At 31.7% G+C, this 21,272-nt stretch overlaps 1 protein-coding gene across 24 annotated transcripts in view; it reads left to right on the top strand.

Annotated features, from left to right (window-relative positions):
* Positions 1–459: 459 nt before the first annotated feature.
* Positions 460–21,272, top strand: part of LOC148611404 (dynamin-1-like) — a 49,343-nt gene continuing 28,530 nt past the window's right edge. For 8 of the 24 annotated variants that reach the window (XM_088591930.1, XM_088591941.1, XM_088591925.1 and 5 more), the window contains exons 1-9: positions 461–718; positions 5,639–5,712; positions 7,097–7,246; positions 7,808–8,011; positions 9,823–9,921; positions 10,881–10,989; positions 11,469–11,663; positions 12,014–12,149; positions 12,685–12,764. In XM_088591930.1, coding sequence (XP_088448056.1) covers positions 555–718; positions 5,639–5,712; positions 7,097–7,246; positions 7,808–8,011; positions 9,823–9,921; positions 10,881–10,989; positions 11,469–11,663; positions 12,014–12,149; positions 12,685–12,764 — 1,211 coding nt within the window. In that variant the 5' untranslated portion in view covers positions 461–554. Of the gene's footprint in view, positions 719–5,638; positions 5,713–7,096; positions 7,247–7,807; positions 8,012–9,822; positions 9,922–10,880; positions 10,990–11,468; positions 11,664–12,013; positions 12,150–12,570; positions 12,639–12,684; positions 12,765–21,272 lie in introns of all 24 variants that reach the window. The other 16 variants (XM_088591927.1, XM_088591921.1, XM_088591942.1 and 13 more) reach the window with 8 other exon arrangements.

Below are 21,272 nucleotides of genomic sequence, written 5' to 3'. Positions count from 1 at the left end.
GGAGCGTCAGCACTTAGAAATAGGAAATGGTAAACCATTGTACATAATGATGTAAACTTTACTAGTATTCAGTTTATTTAAATTGTTTTAAATTAAAATTGCTTTAACTGAAAAGTGTAAATCCAAAATAAAGATCTTACACTTTTAAAAGTAACTTTTCAAATAGATAAAAATAAACAGTACACCAACATGAATCGCGATATGTTTCCGTAATGAATATTTTTAATTTATTTATCACAAAGGGTGGTGATTCATAAGGACATGATTCTTTTTGGGGGGAGGTAGTGTAATAGAGTTACCTCCCCTAAGTTATTAAAATATAAATGATACATATCCGTAGTTTTCCAAAATAATCATTGTGAAGTACCAAAATTGGTTGGTAATTTAAGCTATGATTACTCATAAACAACAATGAATATAGCAGCACTAATTTTAACTGTCATTTAAGTTTTGTTTTGATTTTGAATAAGTAACAATGTTATAAGCGGCCTCTCATAATCATAATCCGCCATGAAGTAAACTTTGACTGAATCTGACAGACGGAAGTAACAGAAATGTCTGGAAATGTTGGCATGGAGCAGCTTATTCCCATTGTGAATAAGCTGCAAGATGCCTTTTCATCCCTTGGAACACCTCTATCGCTTGATTTGCCTCAGATCGCCGTGGTAGGAAGCCAGAGTGCAGGCAAAAGTAGTGTACTAGAAAACTTCGTTGGAAAGTAAGAGTTTTACGACTTTTGTTCATTTTGTGTAGTTTATTCACTTGAAAATCAAAGGGAAAAATTATTCATTACTTTAAGAGACAACACAATTGTGAAACCTGTTATTTGATTTGATTTTATTTGTATCTAGTACTTGTAAGTATTGACTATTGGTTATTGTTTTTAACGAAGGGGGCGTAATTCGTGCTACATTTTTTTTCTAAAAAGCAACAAAGTTAAGACAAACGATCCATGTTAAATGATGTTCAGCTGGGGAGAAAATTTGCTTTAGTAACATTCCTAATTTATTAAACCAAAAAAGTAACAATAGGTGACTTAAACTTTGTACAGTATAATAATCAATACAATTACAAGTGGTGTAAATTATAAAATATTACCTTGTTAACTTGGACAATGAAGAAGAAAATGAAGTTTTCAGCTAGTGGTATGACACTTCTGAGTTTTCTTGCCCATATCCAGGAAATTGTTTTTTTTTCTGTTCAACTTGACTGCAAAATTGAAGAAATATTTTTAAACAATCTAGATGACCTGTGCTATAGTCACATTCAGGTTTTGTATAACACTGAAAAAACAGGAAAAATGTTAATAGTGTTAATAGTTTTCCATGTTACTGTTGCAGTTACATCACCATTTTTAACCAAGCAGTTTCGTACAAAATGTACATCTACAATAGTACACATTATGTGAATGATACATTTAGGTTCTTGTTCCAAATTGCATATTTCATACATTCACTTTTTAAAGTAGATAATTATAACAAAAATAAAAAGCAACTTGAGATGAAGCATGAAATTTTAAAATAATTTGAAAGTAACTGTCTAAATTAAAAAAAAAAAACATTTGACAGGGTTGTTAGTAGAAATTACATTTTTTGTATTCAGTACATACATGTAGATCTCTGTATGGGGACTGAAATGCACTTTTATTTACATTGTATGTGATTGAAAAGTTCCTTGTCTTCTATGTTGGGCAATAAATCTTTCTTCTGGTACTTCAAAAAATGTATTTTTATGATTATTATGCTGCTTGTGGTATTTTAGTATATATATTTATTTCTCAATAAATTGGCAAAAAATATGATTCAGTATTTCAGGTCAAAGCCTAATCTAGATTCAATAACAAGAAGTTTTAGTAAATTCTGTTTGAAAAATAACAATATAAGTATTTTTGTACATACTGTGTTTCAATTACAAAAACTTTTCCCTGTCTATAAAAAATGGGGAAAGTGAGCAAAAAACAGGAGAAGTCTATTTTAGGCCCTGATTCGGTTTCTGCATACTACATGTATGTTAGTGATAGAAGGTAGCCAGCCATTTAAGTACATGTAAATATCAGTTGAGCTTCTATGTGGCTAATCAAATCTTAAAGAAGGCCCATTCAAACTCTCTGGACATTAGCAACACATTTTTTCTATACCTAATTTATACCAACGCTAACAGAATTTATTCAGATACATTGTTTGGAATTGGAGTATTAAATAATGTATGAACTCTGTTTTATTTTTAAAACAAATAATTAGATTGCTTGGTACATGTAGCTGATATTTTTACCAGTAATGCATTGATCTTTGACATTGAGCAGATATTTTTTTCCCAGTGGGCTTGTTACATGTGTACATCTTTGACATATTCACCACATCCAATCTGGTTATATATAAAGTTATGGGTAATTCCTCTTACATGTACCAAATAAGAAACTGTGGTCTTTGACCTACATTTATACATGTATAATGTACACAATACCTTATTAAATGTACTTTTTAGAGTGTGGTTATGTACATGTATGCAGGTTCTGGTGTATGGACCTTCAATGATTTAATTCAATTTGAATCCCTGCATATGCATACATTATACATATAATGATGAGTGGATAATTTCAATCTGTATCACGCTGACAATTTCAATTTCATTTTTTTCCAGGTTATACATGTATCAATATAAATACCAAAGCATATGTTGCTTTAACAATTACTCATGGCCAATGAAAATTTTTAAAGTTTCCCAAATTAATTTCAAGCAGGGATCGACACTTACAGTAGTCTGGTAGTCCTGTACCACCCTAATTTTGGAGAGGACTACTTTGAAAAATTTTCATGGTAGTCCAATGGGTTATCTAAATTTTGCCTTATTTTTCACAAGATCTTACAACAGAACTGTCATTACTGTCTACGAACTACATTAGTTACCTCTGACGTAGTTCTGTTGACCACCAAACATATATGAAATTAGTGTCAAACCATGTCAAGTATTTATTTATTTATTTTTTTTTTTACTTTATATTTTTCAAAAATGTATTAGCTTGTACATTAAAGTCTTCCTTAAAAGAAGTTAGTACATGTATTGGCAAATGATTCTTCATTTGAATGGCCATAATGTCTACTGTTAAATTGTGAAGATACATTGTATTTGTTAGTCCTGTGGTAATTACATAGACTGCAGATTATATAAAACTCCAGTGAAAGAAAGTAGCAGTAGACCTATGGACAGAGTCTACATAAAATCAAGCAGAGGTCTATGATGAAATTGGCTAAATTTCCTTTGAAATCTACAGTGCGGTCTATGTAAAATTATGAAGGGTCTATGTTGACCAAAAATTAAGTATCTAACACTGAAACTCTTTGTTTTCTTTCTAAAGTGAACTTTTATTACTGCAAGACCGAGTGGTTAATGGTTGAACTGGTGCATTTTAGATAAATCATGAAAAAAAATATCAAAGCTCGGTATATTGTAGTGAAATAACCTCAAATGCTGTAATGTCTATTGAATTGATATTTTCTCCTTTCATTGACAGCCAGTAAGTGATCCTCCTAAAATCATGCATATGGATTATTTATGTGGTTTACTTAAATCCTGATCAATTTTCTGATATTAACAAACATTTAGGTCAGTTCTTGAATTGTTACTGATGATCAATCACACCATGATATTCTTCCTTTCGAATTTAATCTAATCTTGCATGACTATAAAATATTTTACAAGTACTGTGAAGTGATGAGGAAATAAATATATTTCAGTTTCAAATTACAAGGTTTGTACAAGTGAGAAAATCATACATGTATGTACATGTAACTTTTACAAGTACCCCTGGCACATGAAAGTTTGTTTGATTTTAGAGATTTTTATAATTTCCCAATGTTTTATTTAAAGTAAACAATGTGCAAATATCAAGAATATGTCCCAGTATGATGGAATGTCAATATAGCCAGAAAAATGGTTTAAATGAATGTTCAGCAAGTTTCTTCTAAGGCATCACATTTAAGATGTATTTAAAAACTGGGTTATAATTGTGAACATTTTAACTATATGATCAAATTAACCAACTAGACTTATGACATTGTGTTCATGATTTTAAAAATAGGATCTTCAAGTGTACTGTACCAGTACTTGTGCACTTCTGTTCAAAAGGTATATAATATTCATAATGATTTTATGCTGCCCTCAATGTTCAAATGTTCTTATATATGCATTGTATATTATTGATAGGAGAAGACTTCATAAGTTGGTCCTATCCCTTTTTTGAGTCAACAAATAAAATTGTTGTAAACTAAACTAAAAGGTACATGGTTTTTTCTATATCCAACTGTGTTAAAAGCACCCAAAGAATCTTATTACTGTAATTACCTATGGATTTTCCATCACAACTCTTGTCAGTCTGGGATACTGACTGTCCCGGTGACTTTATTGGCTGATTGATTGGTTCAAAATATCAATATTGGTAAATGGCAAATTGTATATCTGTGGAAGATCATTAGTGTTTGAATAACAAATCATTGGGAGAACTTCTGTTTTTAAAGACAACGAGAAATCCATAGTGTGTTTGGTGGAGATAATAGGACTACACAAAGCAAAGAAATCAATTTGTAGGAAGAATTTAAATTCAGGAAACTGATGTTGAGCTCAGAATATTTCTGAGTTTTAGCTAGAATCATTGAACCATGATGTGAAAAAAAAATACCCAAAACTTTTATTTGTCTTTTATTGCACAAAAGTATATAGGGTTTCAGGTTAATAATTGTACAAGTTGTTTTGATTTTTTCCAGTAAATTAATACATGTACATTATAACTGCATTTTCTATTTATGGTTAAATCATATAAACATTTATGTGATATCATGATGATTCTGAATTGTTGATGCATTTACAAATCTTACAATGTAAATATGTAATACATACATTTTGTAAGTCCGGTAGTAGTTAAAGCATTATTTTTCTTCAATCTATGCCTTTTTTTTGCTGAACTTCCAGTTTAACCATTAGAAGATGGAAATGTTCTCCCCAGGCTATTGCAGCATTCTGCTTTTTTAGTAGTATGATCGTTAGCACTGTGCTATCAGAAGTTTATTTTTAAAGTGAACTATGAACACTATGTTGTAATTTTGGGCAACTTGGAAAATATATAGATCTGTGCAATGCCCTTAAGGACCCTCCTACCTGTACATGTATTTCAAATTGATTGCAAGCACTTAAGGAGTTTTTTCTACTGGAGTGTTGATATTGAAAATTTGAATCATTCAACAAACATTCAGACTTAAAAGTCAAAGGAAGGTCTGTTAGAATTTAGCCAGAGTTAGCAATAGTAGCCTGCCCACCAGCCTGAGACTGGCTTTTTTCGGCAGGACTGGCTAATTTTAGCAAAATTTAAATGGCCATATATTAAATATATGGAAAAATTGTATTCAGGACTGGCAGGAATTTGAGTGAGTTTCCTACCCTGATTTAGCATGTAGAATTCCCTCAAGGCAATCAGTTTAATTTAAATGAGTTCTTTTGAACATGAGTTGTTCAAAAACTTTCACACACATATATACATGTGTGTACTGGTACTCTGGATTATTTTTGTTTTTAATGCAACTGTGTAAATTCAGTGTTCATTTCCAAAACTCAACAATTCTTATAAATATTTTTTTTATCTTTTCAGAGACTTTTTACCCAGAGGGAGTGGTATTGTTACAAGAAGACCATTAATTTTACAATTAATTTACTCTCAATCAGGTACTCTGTATTAACATTTATTTTTGTATACTATAATCTGAACCCTTCCTCCAACCAAAAGTTTGCAAAAAGATTATCTGATCGTGTTCTAAATTCCTGTAAAATACATATTTGTTCTTTCATTTTCAAAATAAATTGTCTTCACCTTATAAAATCTTTAGTGTAAAAAACTTGAAAAAGATATTTTTATGAAGTGAATTCACAGTAATTTTATACCCTAAATACTTGAATGTAACTGCATAAAGAATTTGTATAATATTAAATTAATATTACTTAATCAAGATACTATTACTGTTAATAAATCCAGGAAGATTTGCTGATTATAGAAAATTGAAATCATATTACTGCATGTAGTACTAATGAAGGATACACATTGTACTTGTACATTAGGCCAGGCCAAATTAATATTTAGTTTTTTAAAAGTCTGTGCTGCACACATGTATGTTACTTTGTAAAAACAACATTCTCCCATTCTAAGCCGGTGATAAAAAAATGCACCTGACTTTTTAACTATCAGGCAGTTATTACTGGTAAATTTCTGCAAGAGTTCCCACCATTTTACATTTCCAAGTTTTTTTACTGATTTCATGGGAGAAACAGACTCTTCTCCAATGTCCTTGTGGATTTCAAAATTTATCCTCACTATATAGTTAAATTTAGATTCGAACCTTTTGCTGAAGCTTGTGGGTTGAAATCTAAAATTTTACTATCTCGATTGGAGAAATCTTGTAATCCTCTCGAGACTGAAGGAGAATCTATATTTAATACAGTACATTGTATGAATGTTATGCAAAACAAAACATTATTGTTTTTTCATTCTTCTTAATCTGTAATGTATCAACAATTTTCTTTTTATGCACCTTAAACAAATTTATGAATAGATAATTTTGGTCTCAGCATCTGTGTGTCACTTCTGAGTATCACCATATCTATGGACTTTTTAGATGGTACATGTACTGTAAACTTATTTTTCTAATAGCTCCACTCTGCAGCAGCGGTCCTTTTCACAAAAAATCGTACGTGTAAGAGTAGTCGTAAGTTATGATGTCATAATAGAGTTAAGTATTATGATGTCACAACTTACGACTAATTTTACTCTTATGATTTTTTGTGAAAAGGGCTGCAGATGTTTGTTTTTTTTCTTACTAAAATGTAACAGACATGCCTCTCAAAATTTTTGGACATAATTTTTATTAAACATTGTTGGACAAGGGAATAATGTAGCATAGAACTAGTTTTTCCTTACTTTTTAAAGTCTTGCTTTTAATGAGAGGTGCTGTCTGCAGCACCCTGAATGAGTTTCAGAAGTCAGTTGCTTTATGAATCTAACCTCAAATGCAATATAGGTTAATGTTACATTAATTTATTTGGTACTTTATTATAGAATATGCAGAATTTTTACATCAGAAAGGAAAATATTATGCTGACTTTGATCAGGTTCGAAAAGAAATTGAAGCTGAAACAGATCGAGTTACTGGTGGAAACAAAAATATATCTAATATCCCAATCAACCTCAGAGTGTATTCTCCTCATGGTAAATATATTTGTATGATCTGCTGTGTAAGTGTTCCCCCATGGTTAATAAAGAAACTTCTAATATCTCAACGTCAGGTTGTATACAGTCGTGAATCCCATATTTTATTTCCGTTTTGGTTTCAACATTTAAAATGAATTGTATTCAAATACATAATTTCTGTTTCAAAATGATTGATATCAGCGTAATGTGAATAAAATATTTGTTTGTTTTTCCAGCTTGATATGACTAAGATACTTGTGGAAAGGAGCAGGGTTTTGTACTATATTGACAATGAGAGAATAAAGAAATCTATTGTCGTATACATAAATAAACATGTGGAAGTTAATCTATTAATGTCAGATTGACCTTATATACTACGGTGCATATAATTGACATATCTGCCTTATGGTAATATGAAAGTGTGAAATGTATATAAAGAACACAGAACACATACAGATTTTTACTTTAAATACACAAATGTAATGCTTTAGCACAGTAAACCCAGTAAAAATTTCTATTTTATACTCTTACAATCTATTATTCTCTAGTTAACCAATAATTTCCTGTTTTTTTTTTCAGTTCTTAACCTGACCCTAATAGATTTACCTGGAATGACAAAAGTAGCAGTAGGGAACCAGCCAGCAGATATAGAAATGCAGATACGTACTATGATCTTAGAGTTCATATCCAAAGACAGCTGTCTAATTTTAGCAGTGTCACCAGCTAATTCTGATTTGGCCAACTCTGATGCTCTTAAAATAGCAAAGGAAGTGGACCCCCAAGGTGTGATCTTAATGCAAGGGATACATATTTCTTTGTTTACTTAGTTATTAGCTCTCTGGTACTGGGATAATTTGAGTAATCTTGTAGTAAAAGGGAAATTAATAAGTGAACACATACATTAACAGTGATGGAATTTAAGGGGAAATACTTGATAAATGAAAGTAATTTTAAATTTTGCTAGAGTAAGTTATTTCCCTTTATTAAAATTTGCTTATGGAATTCTATATGTATTATAAGTTCATTTCAGAAATAACCCAAGAAACTTAGAGTGTGAATTTTCAATACTTGCTAAATTTGTTCTTATATTCAATCACTTGTTTAAAAAATATATAGAAAAGTAACTTATATAGCTACTGTAATGTATTATCCCAAATTACTTTAAAATTGTCAGTGAAGCTGCCTGTTTACATTGATGAAGGACCAGTTATGGAAATATATATATTAAGTGTAAGAATTTGGAAGAATCAGGCAAAATGGGAACAATCAGAAACATGCATGTTAAAAACCCACTGATCTGACAATGTTATATTACTCAAGGGAACTTTCTCTATTTGAAAAGACTATTATTTGATCTCTGCATCACTAGCTTTGCTCTGAAATTTTTCAATAGAATCTTAGCAAAGTGAGGTTTTTGACAGAATTATCTGCCCTTGAAATGTTCATTTCCAGTGCATAACAATGACATTGTAACTCAGTGGTCCAGCATGCTATGGAAAATCTTTTCTGTTTTCCTGATTGGTGCAGATAGTCAAATTACACTATCAAAATCATGTTTCACTTACTGCCTGATTCTTACAGGGACGGACACTTATGACAACATATTTTCCGGACTATAAGTCAATGTGGAGTATAAGTCGAATTGCTTAGTTTTGACCAAAATCGAGGAAAAAAACATATTAAGTGGAATTCGGCAGATAAGTCGAGGGTCAGACTTATGCATTTTTACCGTACGTATCAACGGAGATCCGAGTTGAGCGGTTTGTTTTCAACGGCATATTATTCCAGTAATGTTCCTAAGTACAAGATTTATGAATTTAATAAATACCTGTGTTTTTGTTAAAATGTGCTTTGTCCTTGAGTTCAATTATTTTTATTGAATGGCGGGTCGATGGCTCTGAAGTCATAGATCATCAGGAGTACGAAATCGTAAACATGCCAAACGTGGGCAGCCATGTGTGAAATAAGTGGGTAATTCATTTGATCAATTGGTCATAATTACGAGTGGTAATTAGTAAACAGTATTACCTAGTATTACAAAATACAATAAACATGCGAATGTGTTCCGACATACCGTAGATGGGTATAACTTTGCATATTGCAGGACTGATAACTCAGGAACACTCGATAATGTTTTTCAAGTTCAAAAAATAGTTTTGTTAACGTATCTTCTAGAGTTTATTTATATAGTTAAATGGTTTTAAAGTCTCAGAGTTTATATTAACATCATCATATTCATTCATAAAGGATAGCGACAATGATCAATAATATTCAAATTCAATCGTCAGTTTGACTGATTGAGTGACAGCTTTCGTTGATTGCAGTTTACCAAAAATTTTGAATTAAAGCATTCAAAAGTGAACTAAACAAATCTAATGAAAAGCATTTTTGATTAACATTTTTTTAAAAATCCTTAGATAAGTCGAGGCTGACACTTTTGCTGAAAAAAAATATCGACTTACAGTCCAGAAAATACAGTACATGTATGAAACATCTGAAAAAGGTCATACTCTATGGACAGTTATATAAATTTATGTATTCCTTAATCATATCTTTCTTTCCATGAAGATGAATATTGTTTTAATATTGTTTAGGTGTAAGAACAATGGGTGTAGTGACCAAACTAGATTTAATGGATGAAGGAACAGATGCTAGAGAAGTGTTAGAAAACAGAACATTACCACTCAGGAGAGGTAGGGATCTACTCTTAGTTAGGTATAGTTATCATTGTTGAAGGAGATTTTGATTGCTGTGGAGTATTTGCTATATTTGAGATGATGTATTTTGCAGAATATTGACTCCGCCACAAGAGTGGCCAATTATTATGTGATACTTTATATTCCACCATAAGCAGTGGCCAATTATTATATGATACTTTATATTCCACCACAAGCAGTGGCCAATTATTATGTGATACTTTATATTCCACCACAAGCAGTGGCCAAGTATTATGTGATACTTTATATTCCACCACAAGGAGTGGCCAAGTATTATGTGATACTTTATATTCCTCCACAAGCAGTGGCCAATTATTATGTGATACTTTATATTCCACCACAAGGAGTGGCCAAGTATTATGTGATACTTTATGATAAGTTGTGTGTCTGTTCATCCCCTGATGTCTGGTCTTTGTCCCTGGATTGCATTCTTTTGATTACCGCTATAACATTGGTTCCTTTAATTACTCTCTCTGACAGTGTCCAGATAATAACTTGTGAAGCCAGAAGGGATCAATAAATTGTGAAAACTTTGAAACTTTGAACAGTTGTTTAATACAATAAAATATTGATTGTGTTCAATTTTCAGCAAACCCAAAATGTAGTTTTGGAGTTTTTAAACATTTTGCCATCAAAGGCGTTTTTGAAAACATTTTGCCATAGAGGTTGATGATAACCTACTTGTCCTGTCTGTCTGTCTGTCTCACAAATTTTGTTTTTTTAATCAAAATAAAACCTCCATTAGTATCCAGTATTTAAGCATATAAATTTATCATAGATATGATGCTTCCAGTTTTTGTGTAAAAGATGGGGACATGCATATGAACAGATTAATGAAGCTTTCACACATTAAAAAAGACAGTTAAGAGTACAAAGTATGAATTTTAGATACTATGTATCAATAGAATATGATCAAATTGATTTTATTGTTTTAGGTTATATTGGTGTAGTCAACAGAAGTCAGAAAGATATTGAAGGAAGAAAAGACATCAGAGCTGCATTGGCTGCTGAACGTAAATTCTTTCTCAGTCATCCCTCATACAGGTATATTGTTGAAAACTAAAACAGTAAAGATATACAATTTTATGCATTAATTAAGTGGATAGGATAGAGTACATGTAAAATAGTTAGATATATATATTACATGAGTTCAGAAGTAATACTTGTCTGTACATGTATTTCAATATTGAAGGTAATTAGTTAATATTACATTAGATATCAAACAATACTTATTATATTAATTTGCTTATGTCTGATGTTTCATGAAAATTTGTACTGCATATAACATCAAAAAGTTAATGTAAGCCCTCACAACAAGTTCAAACTTCATTATTGTTTTTTTTGTACTTATTGTTTTCCTGTACTTAATGTTAATAATAAATTCAAAGTAGTGTTTTTATTATCAACACTAATTACAGAAAAACAATAATGTAAGCCCTCACAACAAGCTCAAGCTACATTATCGTTTTCCTGTAATTAATGTTAGTAATAAAACACTACTTTGAATTTTTGATGATATATAGGCACATGGCAGACAGAATGGGTACACCACATCTACAGAGAGTCTTAAACCAACAACTGACCAATCATATAAAAGACACTTTACCTGCCCTCAGAAATAAGTTACAATCTCAGCTGTTAGGCATGGAGAAAGATGTGGAAGAATTCAAAAACTTCAGACCTGATGATCCAGCCAGAAAGACTAAAGCCATGATGCAGTATGTAATATTGTATTGTGTACTTGAATGTCATTCTGCTTCAAAAGAAATTTTGGTAGCTAATTTAAAAACTTAAATAGTATTTTTACAAATGTCCACCAGTATATCTTTGTTATTGTTTAAAAATAGATTTTGTTTCAATTTGTGATCTGTTTCCATTGTGGTATCCTGTGAATCTTCTATATCTGGCTTATGTTACAATGCAGTTATCATAAGTAAAAATCAGATCCAGACAGTCATTAGATTTGGCTTGGGATACTGAGATAGAAAGTGATTGGTTTCTGGCCCTTAACTGTGGTTTTATAGCATTTCTATACACTACAAAAAAATTTAACTTGTTTATTTTTTAGGATGTGTACACAGTTTGGTGGAGATTTTGAGAAGTCTATAGAAGGTTCAGGTGCTGAGATTAGTGCCCTAGAACTCAGTGGAGGAGCAAAAATTAATAGAATTTTTCATGAACGATTTCCCTTTGAACTAGTCAAGGTATTGTATAAAGCAGAAATGAATTCATTGTTCCTTAGTATGCAGCACATACAAAGGGTCTGTGTGTGTGTGTGGGCGTGTGTGATTTTTTACCAAAATTTAACAAGTACAGCTAAGCAAGGGTTTCCAGGTTGATAACATTTTTATATTGTATATTCTGAGTGACTGAATGGTAAGGGGGATGGAGTTTGTCAGCAGTAGCGATGCCTTTCATAGTGGTTGTAAATATTCCAGCTTCGTCAGATGTCATTTCATTTGTTTCGTGTGGGCTACAGTATAAATAGTTCCTTGCTTTTTCCTTGCTTGTAAAAGATACAAAATAGTTTTCTGATTATTATCACATTTTGGAGTGAAAGCTGGCGGGTTGGCATTTATTATTTTTCATTTAGGTTTGTTGTAATAAGTAGATTTTATCTTGTAGATGGAGTTTGATGAGCGAGAATTACGACGAGAAATTGGTATAATAATCAAGAATATTCATGCTATTAGGTGAGTGACCGGGTACCTGTATTGACTGTTAACCTTTGTATTACAGGTGTACCAATCAGATGGTATATGTGAGCGAGAAATCCGTCGTGAGATTTTATACACAATAAAGAGTGTATTGGGGGTTAGGTGAGCCTTGCAGATGTGTTGCTTTTTAATATCTTCATGCTTTATTTGTGATCTACAGTTCTATTACACATTTTGCATCCTTATATAGTGGTTTATGAATTATTCCACACTAGAGTTCATATAATAAAAAAAAAATATAAAAAATGATTTGAAAATTTAAATTTAAATTGAATAAAATACTGATCAATGAAAGAATCATGCAGGTCCTGTTTATATAAAAAAAAATGTGTGAAATACATTAAATGTATGTTAAGAACAATTTATATCAACTTTTTAATGTTGATCGATGATTGTGAAGAAAAATTAATTATTTGAAGCAAAATAAAATTGGTTTGAAGAGCTCTGCAAATTGTTTTCCCATCATTGACATTTTTATTTCCAAGCAAAAAGGTTTTTTTTAGCCTCTACATATATCTCCACAGTGTTATTTTTGCTCAGTGTTTTCCTGGTGTATTCAATGTATTTCACTATGGTAATAGAAATTTCCATTATTTTGAAGTACCTGTCTGATTCTTGATAGTAATCTGTAATTATAAATTAATTGAAGTAATGAACTTTGATCACTGCTCAGTGAGGGAGAAAGTTTTTTAAATGGAGTAGGCATTGAGTGATTTTCCCTTCTTCCCCCCTTTTCTTTGGTATATTGGTAGATCTTAGTTCTTTTTTTTAGAAATTATTGCCACCCTAGAACTTTCACCTCTACAGTGCAATATACTTTTTTTTTATTATTACAAATACTGTAAACATATTTATGGTTGCTAATTTTCACTGGTTCTTTAAGTTAACATATTTGATTATATCATTTTGGGGGATGTAAAAAATGAATACTGTATCTCTATGTAAAAAAATCTTTTTGGATACTATATTTCTCAGCAAAAATAGGAAAAACTAGTACACTGTGAAAAATTATTATTGCTTACAGTATTGAAATCTTTTGTTTAAGAAACTGTCAGATTTCTTCTTTTCTTTTTTTTATCTTTTTTTTTGTTTTAAAAGGAAATATACTGTATAAAAAATTTAGATCTTAGATTTAGATTTAATCTGTTCTGTAGAGAAAAGGGTTGTTTTCACTTGATGATTTCTAAATGTGAAATTTTAAACTTCTAGCACACATTTTAACAATGTCTTTAACACAAGCATATTATTTGATAGCGTTCTAGTTAAGCACATGAGCTAATCTTTCTTACAGTTGCAGTGTTTTCGCTCTAATACATCATCACACATGATATATGATAATCAGTGTTTTACTATACTCAAACATTTACAATGCATCCATCACAATTCATTCTATGTAACCATCAAAATTAAGCAGAAATGGTACATTACAAGTTTGGAATTAAGTATTGCACAATGATAGTGTATCATATAAATATTTAAAAAATGGTATGCATTGCTATAAAAAAATTGTGTCACCATAGCAACGGCATTAATTCTGTATGGTCTTCACAGATTTGGTGAAATTTGTTATATCTGTATTGTTCAATAAAAAAAAAAACCATCCAAATCTGTTTATCTGCCATTTTTTTTGTATTCTGTTATGATCTTGATATAATTAACTAAGTAACTAAAGGAATACAATTGATTTATTAATTTACATTTCTTTATTAAGACTGTCTTTGTATCACTTTCAATGTCATTTAGAGTCGAAATGACACTAAGTTGAGACATGTTTTATTTCAAAATGCAACGAAGGAAATTCCTCATATCTTGTTTTTACAATATTTAATATGTTTCAAAAGTAATCTTAAAAAATCAGAATGGGTATTTTTAAAATAAAAAAGGTATTGCAAAAATTCAGATGGTGTAGTGTGACACCATTGGCATGCTGCTTATCTCTGGAAAATGCCAAAAAGCACAACTTAACCCTAAACTGACCCCTTTCTCACATTTATGGATTGATTTAATAAAAAATGTACTTTTCTAACATTTTAGAGTACAGAATATTTATATATCTTATCCTATGTTTATTGCCTAGTCATAGGTTTCAAATTAGAGTTATCTTTCTTTTCATCTAGTTCACTCTCTAAAAAGGAGGCTATAAAAAGTCGTCTGCTTTTTGATGAAGATGTTTGTTTACAAAAAAGAATGACTTGTAATTTTAAATATCTTATTGATTCTATAGTGTGTTCAGGGGATTTAGTTCAATTGAAAAGGCATTCTGAGGAAGACATTAAAATAATATTCACTGAATGTGGACTTTTGCCTGAAAACTTGTTTGAAAGTCATTGGAAAATTTGTGCTTCACATTTTGCAAATATCTTGCAAAGAAATAATAAGCGAAGCAGAAGGTCATATTGCGAAATACCCCAGCATCGAAACACACATCCTGAAGCTAATGTTGCATCTGCATGTAGTGTTTTACCAACAGAACGATCTAAATGGAAAAGGGACAGAATTTTGACGTTTGAAAATGTTGTCACCATTCGAGATAACTGTGGCATTGTTCTTCCTGTTGGAACTCGTAAGTAGTTTTAGCATTTGAATATTATTTATAAAGGTCTCTTAAACATTAGCATTAAGGTTTATCATAACCTTTTTGTTATAGTGGCCTAAATTACACCACAAATTTTACAGACAATCTTGTGCTTTTAGGAAACATTTGAAGCATGGCTGCATTTAGATGATTAAAATTTTAATTCATTTTCAGTTTTAGAATATCAAAATCTTCAATTGATTCTTCTGTGCATTTTTATCAATTCTGCAGAGGGTGCAAAAATAAACTAAGTTGGGTAAAAGATTTGAGATGTTCCCCATACAAAGAAGTGAGTTCTTTTTTAACTTTAAATACTTTTCAATTGAAAGACAACACCCAGATGTAAACTAACAGGTGATTTAAACTGCGTAATCAAGTGGACCATCTCAAGTTAAACTCGGGTGATTGTTTATTTTGGCCATCTGTTGCATATTGGAAAAAAATGGACAGCAAATACCAGGTCAGTTTTTTATTTAATTTTATGTTAAAGTGATGCATCTTTTTCATATCTAGGGTCAGCTATGCCTGTATTTTTTTCTAGATGCTCAGGTTTGTCTGTACACAGAGCAAATTTTGTGGAGTAAAAACGGCCATATTTTTCAATTCATTCAGATGAACCTTAAACACATGCATCTGGGAGTAATAAGACCGATAGAGGGTCCCAGTATAATTTAGTAATTATAGATCAGATGGAACTTTCTGTAATTATCACAAAAAAAAAATCAAAGGAGCAGATTTTAGAAATAAATATTCTCGGAAAATAAATAATGTGGCCTTCGGTAGAATAAAAAAAAATAAATGTTGACCACTATCTTTTTTTCTCACCTGTAAACAGAAAAAGAAAAAAATTAATTTTGCCAGAAATGAATGTCAGACCGAAAACATTCTTGTAGCATTTACCATGACTACTGAATATAGATTTTCTTACTAAAACAAAATGCCAAGCCCCCCCCCCACCGACTGTTGTTAATATGAAGTACTTAAATAAACTAAAAGAGCAGAAAAAAATCATGGGTCAATGTGCTCTTTTTTGAGATACCAGGTGTCCAAAATTTGGCAGGAAAACAAAATTCTCTAGATTCTTCATATGTTTAACATTGCCGACTAATTTCCCAAAACAAACTATGAAAAAATATCAAGAATTTTATGAAATTTTCAAAAATGACATTTGAAACTACATAAAATTAAACTATGAAAAGAAAAATGGGGGTCAGTGGGCAAAATTTTTACAAACACTTGAATGGATAAAACCCGAGGATTCCGAAAATCTGACAAAAAATCAGAAATATGAGGAGCGAACCTCCTTAAAAACAAAGGCAGCAATCAAAATTCTGGCAGGGTAAAATAGACCAGCATGATGAGATCTACCTGTTGTGCAATTTTCATGAAAATCTGTTGATTGATGTTGAAGTTATTGCCCATGAAATCTCATTTTTTGCAAAAAATATGTAGCATCCTCTGATTTTAAAAAGAATTGATATGTGGCAATTTTTTACATGATTTGCTAATGAATACCAGGTGACAATACAGGCTCCTTGGAGCCTCTGGTTGTGGGATTTATGACCTTTTGAACTTAAAAATGAGCATGACAGTTTGAGGCATGTCTTTCTCAAAAACTAGTTTTAATTTAACTCTTTTATTTTCATATTACATTGATTAATTTTCAGGTAAATTGATACAACATTCCCAGGATGATACATTAAATCAGCCATCTCTGAAAGTAATTGAGACACCAAAAAATGTGGTTGACTTCCACAGCATTAGTCATCGATCTTCTCAACAAAACCAGGGAATACATGTATTGACCTGTTCCAATGAAGGTTGTACATCATCATTTAACACATTTACAGATTTGAATGACCATGCAATAGTTGATGAATGTGTCATCCAATCGGAACGTTTGAAAAAAGCTGACATACTAAAGACGGAGTATGTTAAAAAATTATCTGATGCTCAAGTCCTTACAAAAGACTACATTATAAGAACAAATTGTTCAGATCAGGCAAGCAACACGACACTTACCCAAGGTTGGGGCATCAAATCGGAAAGAAAAAGCAAAAGGTTCAATGAAAATCAAAAGACTTTTTTGATTGACCATTTAAATATTGGAGTAACAACAGGACGTAAAGAGGATCCTGAAAACGTTTCTGTATTGATGAGAAGTGTTCAGAATGCTAATGGTACAAGACGATTTTCCATTGAAGGATCACAGCAGATTACTAGCTTTTTTTCTAGACATTGTCGCAAGAATGAGGCTGTGAGGGAGCAGACAATTTCTGACATTCAGAACAATTTACTTAGTGATGCATAGAAAGTTGGGTCATATAGAAATATACTTATTGTACACCTGATAAGAGTAAATGAAAGTTTGATCACTATGGGAAAGCTAAACATGGAAATGTGATAAATGGCATCTCATTTTTGTCTCGCCTGCGACGGAAGTCACGGAAAGCGAGACATAGGTACGGGGTTTCCGGCGGCGGCGGCGTTGTCCACAATTGTAAGACTTTTTTCTAGTGTCAGTTTAACATGAACTACTTATGCTAGGTCATTGATATTTGGTATATAGATGCATTAGCATCAGTATGGTTCACATTTATTGTCATATTGGGCATATGCCCCCGCAGTCACGGTTCATCGACTTTGACATTTTTTTCCGTTTTACCTGGTATTACCAATGTAAGAATTTTTTCTTGTGTCTATTTAACATGAACTGCTTATGCTAGGTCATTGATATTTGGTATGTAGATGCATTAGCATCAGTATGGTTCACATTTATTGTCATTTTGGGCATATGCCCCCGCAGTCATGGTTCATCGACTTTGACATTTTTTTCCGTTTTACCTGATATTACCAATGTAAGAGTTTTTTCTTGTGTCTGTTTAACATGAACTACTTATGCTAGGTCATTGATATTTGGTATGTAGATGCATTAGCATCAGTATGGTTCACATTTATTGTAATTTTGGGCATATGCCCCCGCAGTCATGGTTCATCGACTTTGACATTTTTTTCCGTTTTACCTGATATTACCAATGTAAGAGTTTTTTCTTGTGTCTGTTTAACATGAATTACTTATGCTAGGTCATTGATATTTGGTATGTAGATGCATTAGCATCAGTATGGTTCACATTTATTGTCATTTTGGGCATATGCCCCCGCAGTCACAGTTCATCGACTTTGACATTTTTTATTGACCATATGGGGTTCCGCAAGGCGAGACACACTTCTGTGTTAACAGTTTATTTTTTTGTAAACCATGTCTATTCAAAACTTGCATCTGTATAGAATATAATTTACTGTTAGCTGAACTGTATGCCAACTGGAGAGGGATTGATATAAGTTAATGTAACTTGTTTCCGAATCCAGTATAAATAAATAAGTTTAAGAGTGTATGTTGACTAAACTTCATTCAATTATGAACAATTATGGTTAGTTGCTAATGTTTTCCATAGTGATCAAGCTCTAATTTGCTACAGTTACCACAAGTTGGTTAAAACCTTTTATAATTTTTTCCACAAATATAGACATTTGGTTATAAAATTTAACTGTAACTGTAGAAACCTGGTATTTACTGGTATTGCACATCCTAATTTTTATGGTAATGTTGTTTATAAAGCTTCAAAATTCAAAAGTAGCCCTTATGATATTTCTAATTAGCTTAAAAATCTCTTATTCAGGGGTATAAATTTGAAATTGTGTTTCAATCTTTACAAATGGTGTTTATTGGTAAAAATGTTGACACTTTGATCGATTATTTAAGAAAAGCAAAAACAAATTAATAGGAAATTGGTTTCCTTTAGTTTTCCGCTCTGGTATTACCGGATCTCTCATTTTGGTCCTGTCTGACTGTGAAAACATTAAATCATAATTAGTCTGATTTTATCAGACTGATGTGAAGTGTGGTACTTTAGTTAGGACTACAGTGTTTGATCTTTTTATGATCAACTGTTTAGACTGCCTATGCTAGCTGTCAGTAACAGTGGGCATTCTGTTGATAGAGCTCTTTATGATGTTTTATTTTTTGATTTACCGCACTTGTCTTGAGCTTTGTCGTACAGAATTGGCATCTTTTCGTAGTTGAATTTTATTGTTTGTCCATATGTTGGTCGTTCTTCTGACATAGATGCTTGTAAGGGGGTAGGTTGCTAGCTTGAAACATGTTCAACCCTGCCATACACTCAGTGTGTGCCTGTCCTCAGCCAGGAGCCTGTGTCAGTACTTGTTGTTGTCTATTATTTGTTCAAGTGTTTACTATGAGCACAGTCTTCGTTAGGTAGGCCCGGAATGTGTATTCCTTGTCCGCATGTTAATTTTCACTTGTTGTCAGGGGCAGTTCACAGATTTGCGTACAGTGGTAAGATACTTGTTGGAGGCTTTACGATGGTTTCTATTCATGACATTCTAATTTCTGGGGATTTTGTGTCTGGTTGGCATTGATTCCATATCTTCTCATTTTATTGTTCTTGTTATGGAGTGGAACACAAATTATCAATAGGCCACACAAAGCAAATTATGATTTGCTTTTAGACCTTTTTTCCTAGAAAACTAGACTTAGTATAAACTGTAACTGATATCACACACATTTTAACAGTAATTTTATTGAATATGTGACCTTTATCATAGGCAAATATGAAAAATTCCCAACAATATATTTTTAGAAATATATTAAAATTGACAGTTTACAAGTAGTTTATTACTTAGTTCTAATAAGAGAGTACGACAGACATTATTTAGTTTAATCCAACTTATTGTCCCCAGCCGCAACGCGACGGAGGGACTAAGTAATGGTCTGTGTCCGTCCGCAACTCCTCCGAAACCACTGAAAGGATTGTAGTTGATCATATCTGCCACCATTTTGATTTGACAATTTTACAGGAGTTATGGGACTTTATCATTTTCATGCACACTACAACATAGGAACACTTTGTGGACACGACTCCTTGGAAATCACTGAATGGATTTTACTGAAATTTTGTAGGATTATTTGCCACCTTATGTGGTTGACCATATCATATGGCCATTTTGATTTGACAGTTTTTACGGTAGTTGTGGGACTTTATCGACTTAGGGTATTGGACAACATAGGAATGTTTTTTGTGGACGCAACTCCTTTGACACCCCTAAACAGATTTTGCTGAAATTTCGTATACAATGTAATTGTTTGCCACCATATGTACAATGTAGTTGATCATATACTGCCATTTGATTCAACCAATTTTTATGGGAGTTATGGGACTTTATTGACTTAGTGTATTTGACAACATAGGAATTTTTTTGTTGACACATCTCCTCGGACACCACTAAACAGATTTTGCTGAAATTTCGTATAAATGTTTCCCACCATATGTAGTTGATCAAATCATACTGTCATTTTTATTCAACCAATTTTTACGGGATTTATGGGACTTTATGAACTTTTTATTGGATAACGTAGGAATGTTTTTGTGGGAACAACTCCTCGAAAACCATTGAACAGATTTTGCTTAAATTTTATAGGATTGTTTGTCACCATATGTACCTCATCATATACTACAGCCATTTTGATTTGACAATTTTTACGGGAGTAATTGAACTTTAACAACTTACTATATATCCAACTTTCATGTGGCGGCGGGGGACAATGGCTACACTTTTACCCATCCCTCTCCCCCCCCCCCCCAAAAAAAAAAAACAAACGCAACAAAAAACAATTTCAAGATTCAATATACAATATATAAGTGCAACATAACCAAACAAAAGTATAATGTTTTCTTTTTAATCTTCCCATCGTTATTTTTTGAATTTTTTATAATTTTTCAACAAAAATAGCAATTTTACATAAAAAAAACTAAACTTATAGTAGACTCTTATATGCTATATGTAAGTCATAAAATTTAAATCTAAACCAAATGCAAAAAGTTTTGCAACCAAATACGATGGTGAACTGGTTAAATGCATTTTTTTCAAAAGGGGAGAAATTGCCCAATTTTCAAAACCCGTTACTATTAAACGAAAAAAATACCCGAGCCACTTTTTTAATATTTTGATCTATA

The sequence above is a fragment of the Perna viridis genome, chromosome 7 (genome assembly GCF_037379345.1).
Source record: "Perna viridis isolate PV_CMFRI_1.1 ecotype Kerala chromosome 7, ASM3737934v1, whole genome shotgun sequence".
NCBI classification, from domain to species: Eukaryota; Metazoa; Mollusca; class Bivalvia; order Mytilida; family Mytilidae; genus Perna; species Perna viridis.
The sequence above is the reverse complement of the archived record's forward strand: the minus strand, read 5'-3'. Positions and strand labels throughout refer to the sequence as shown.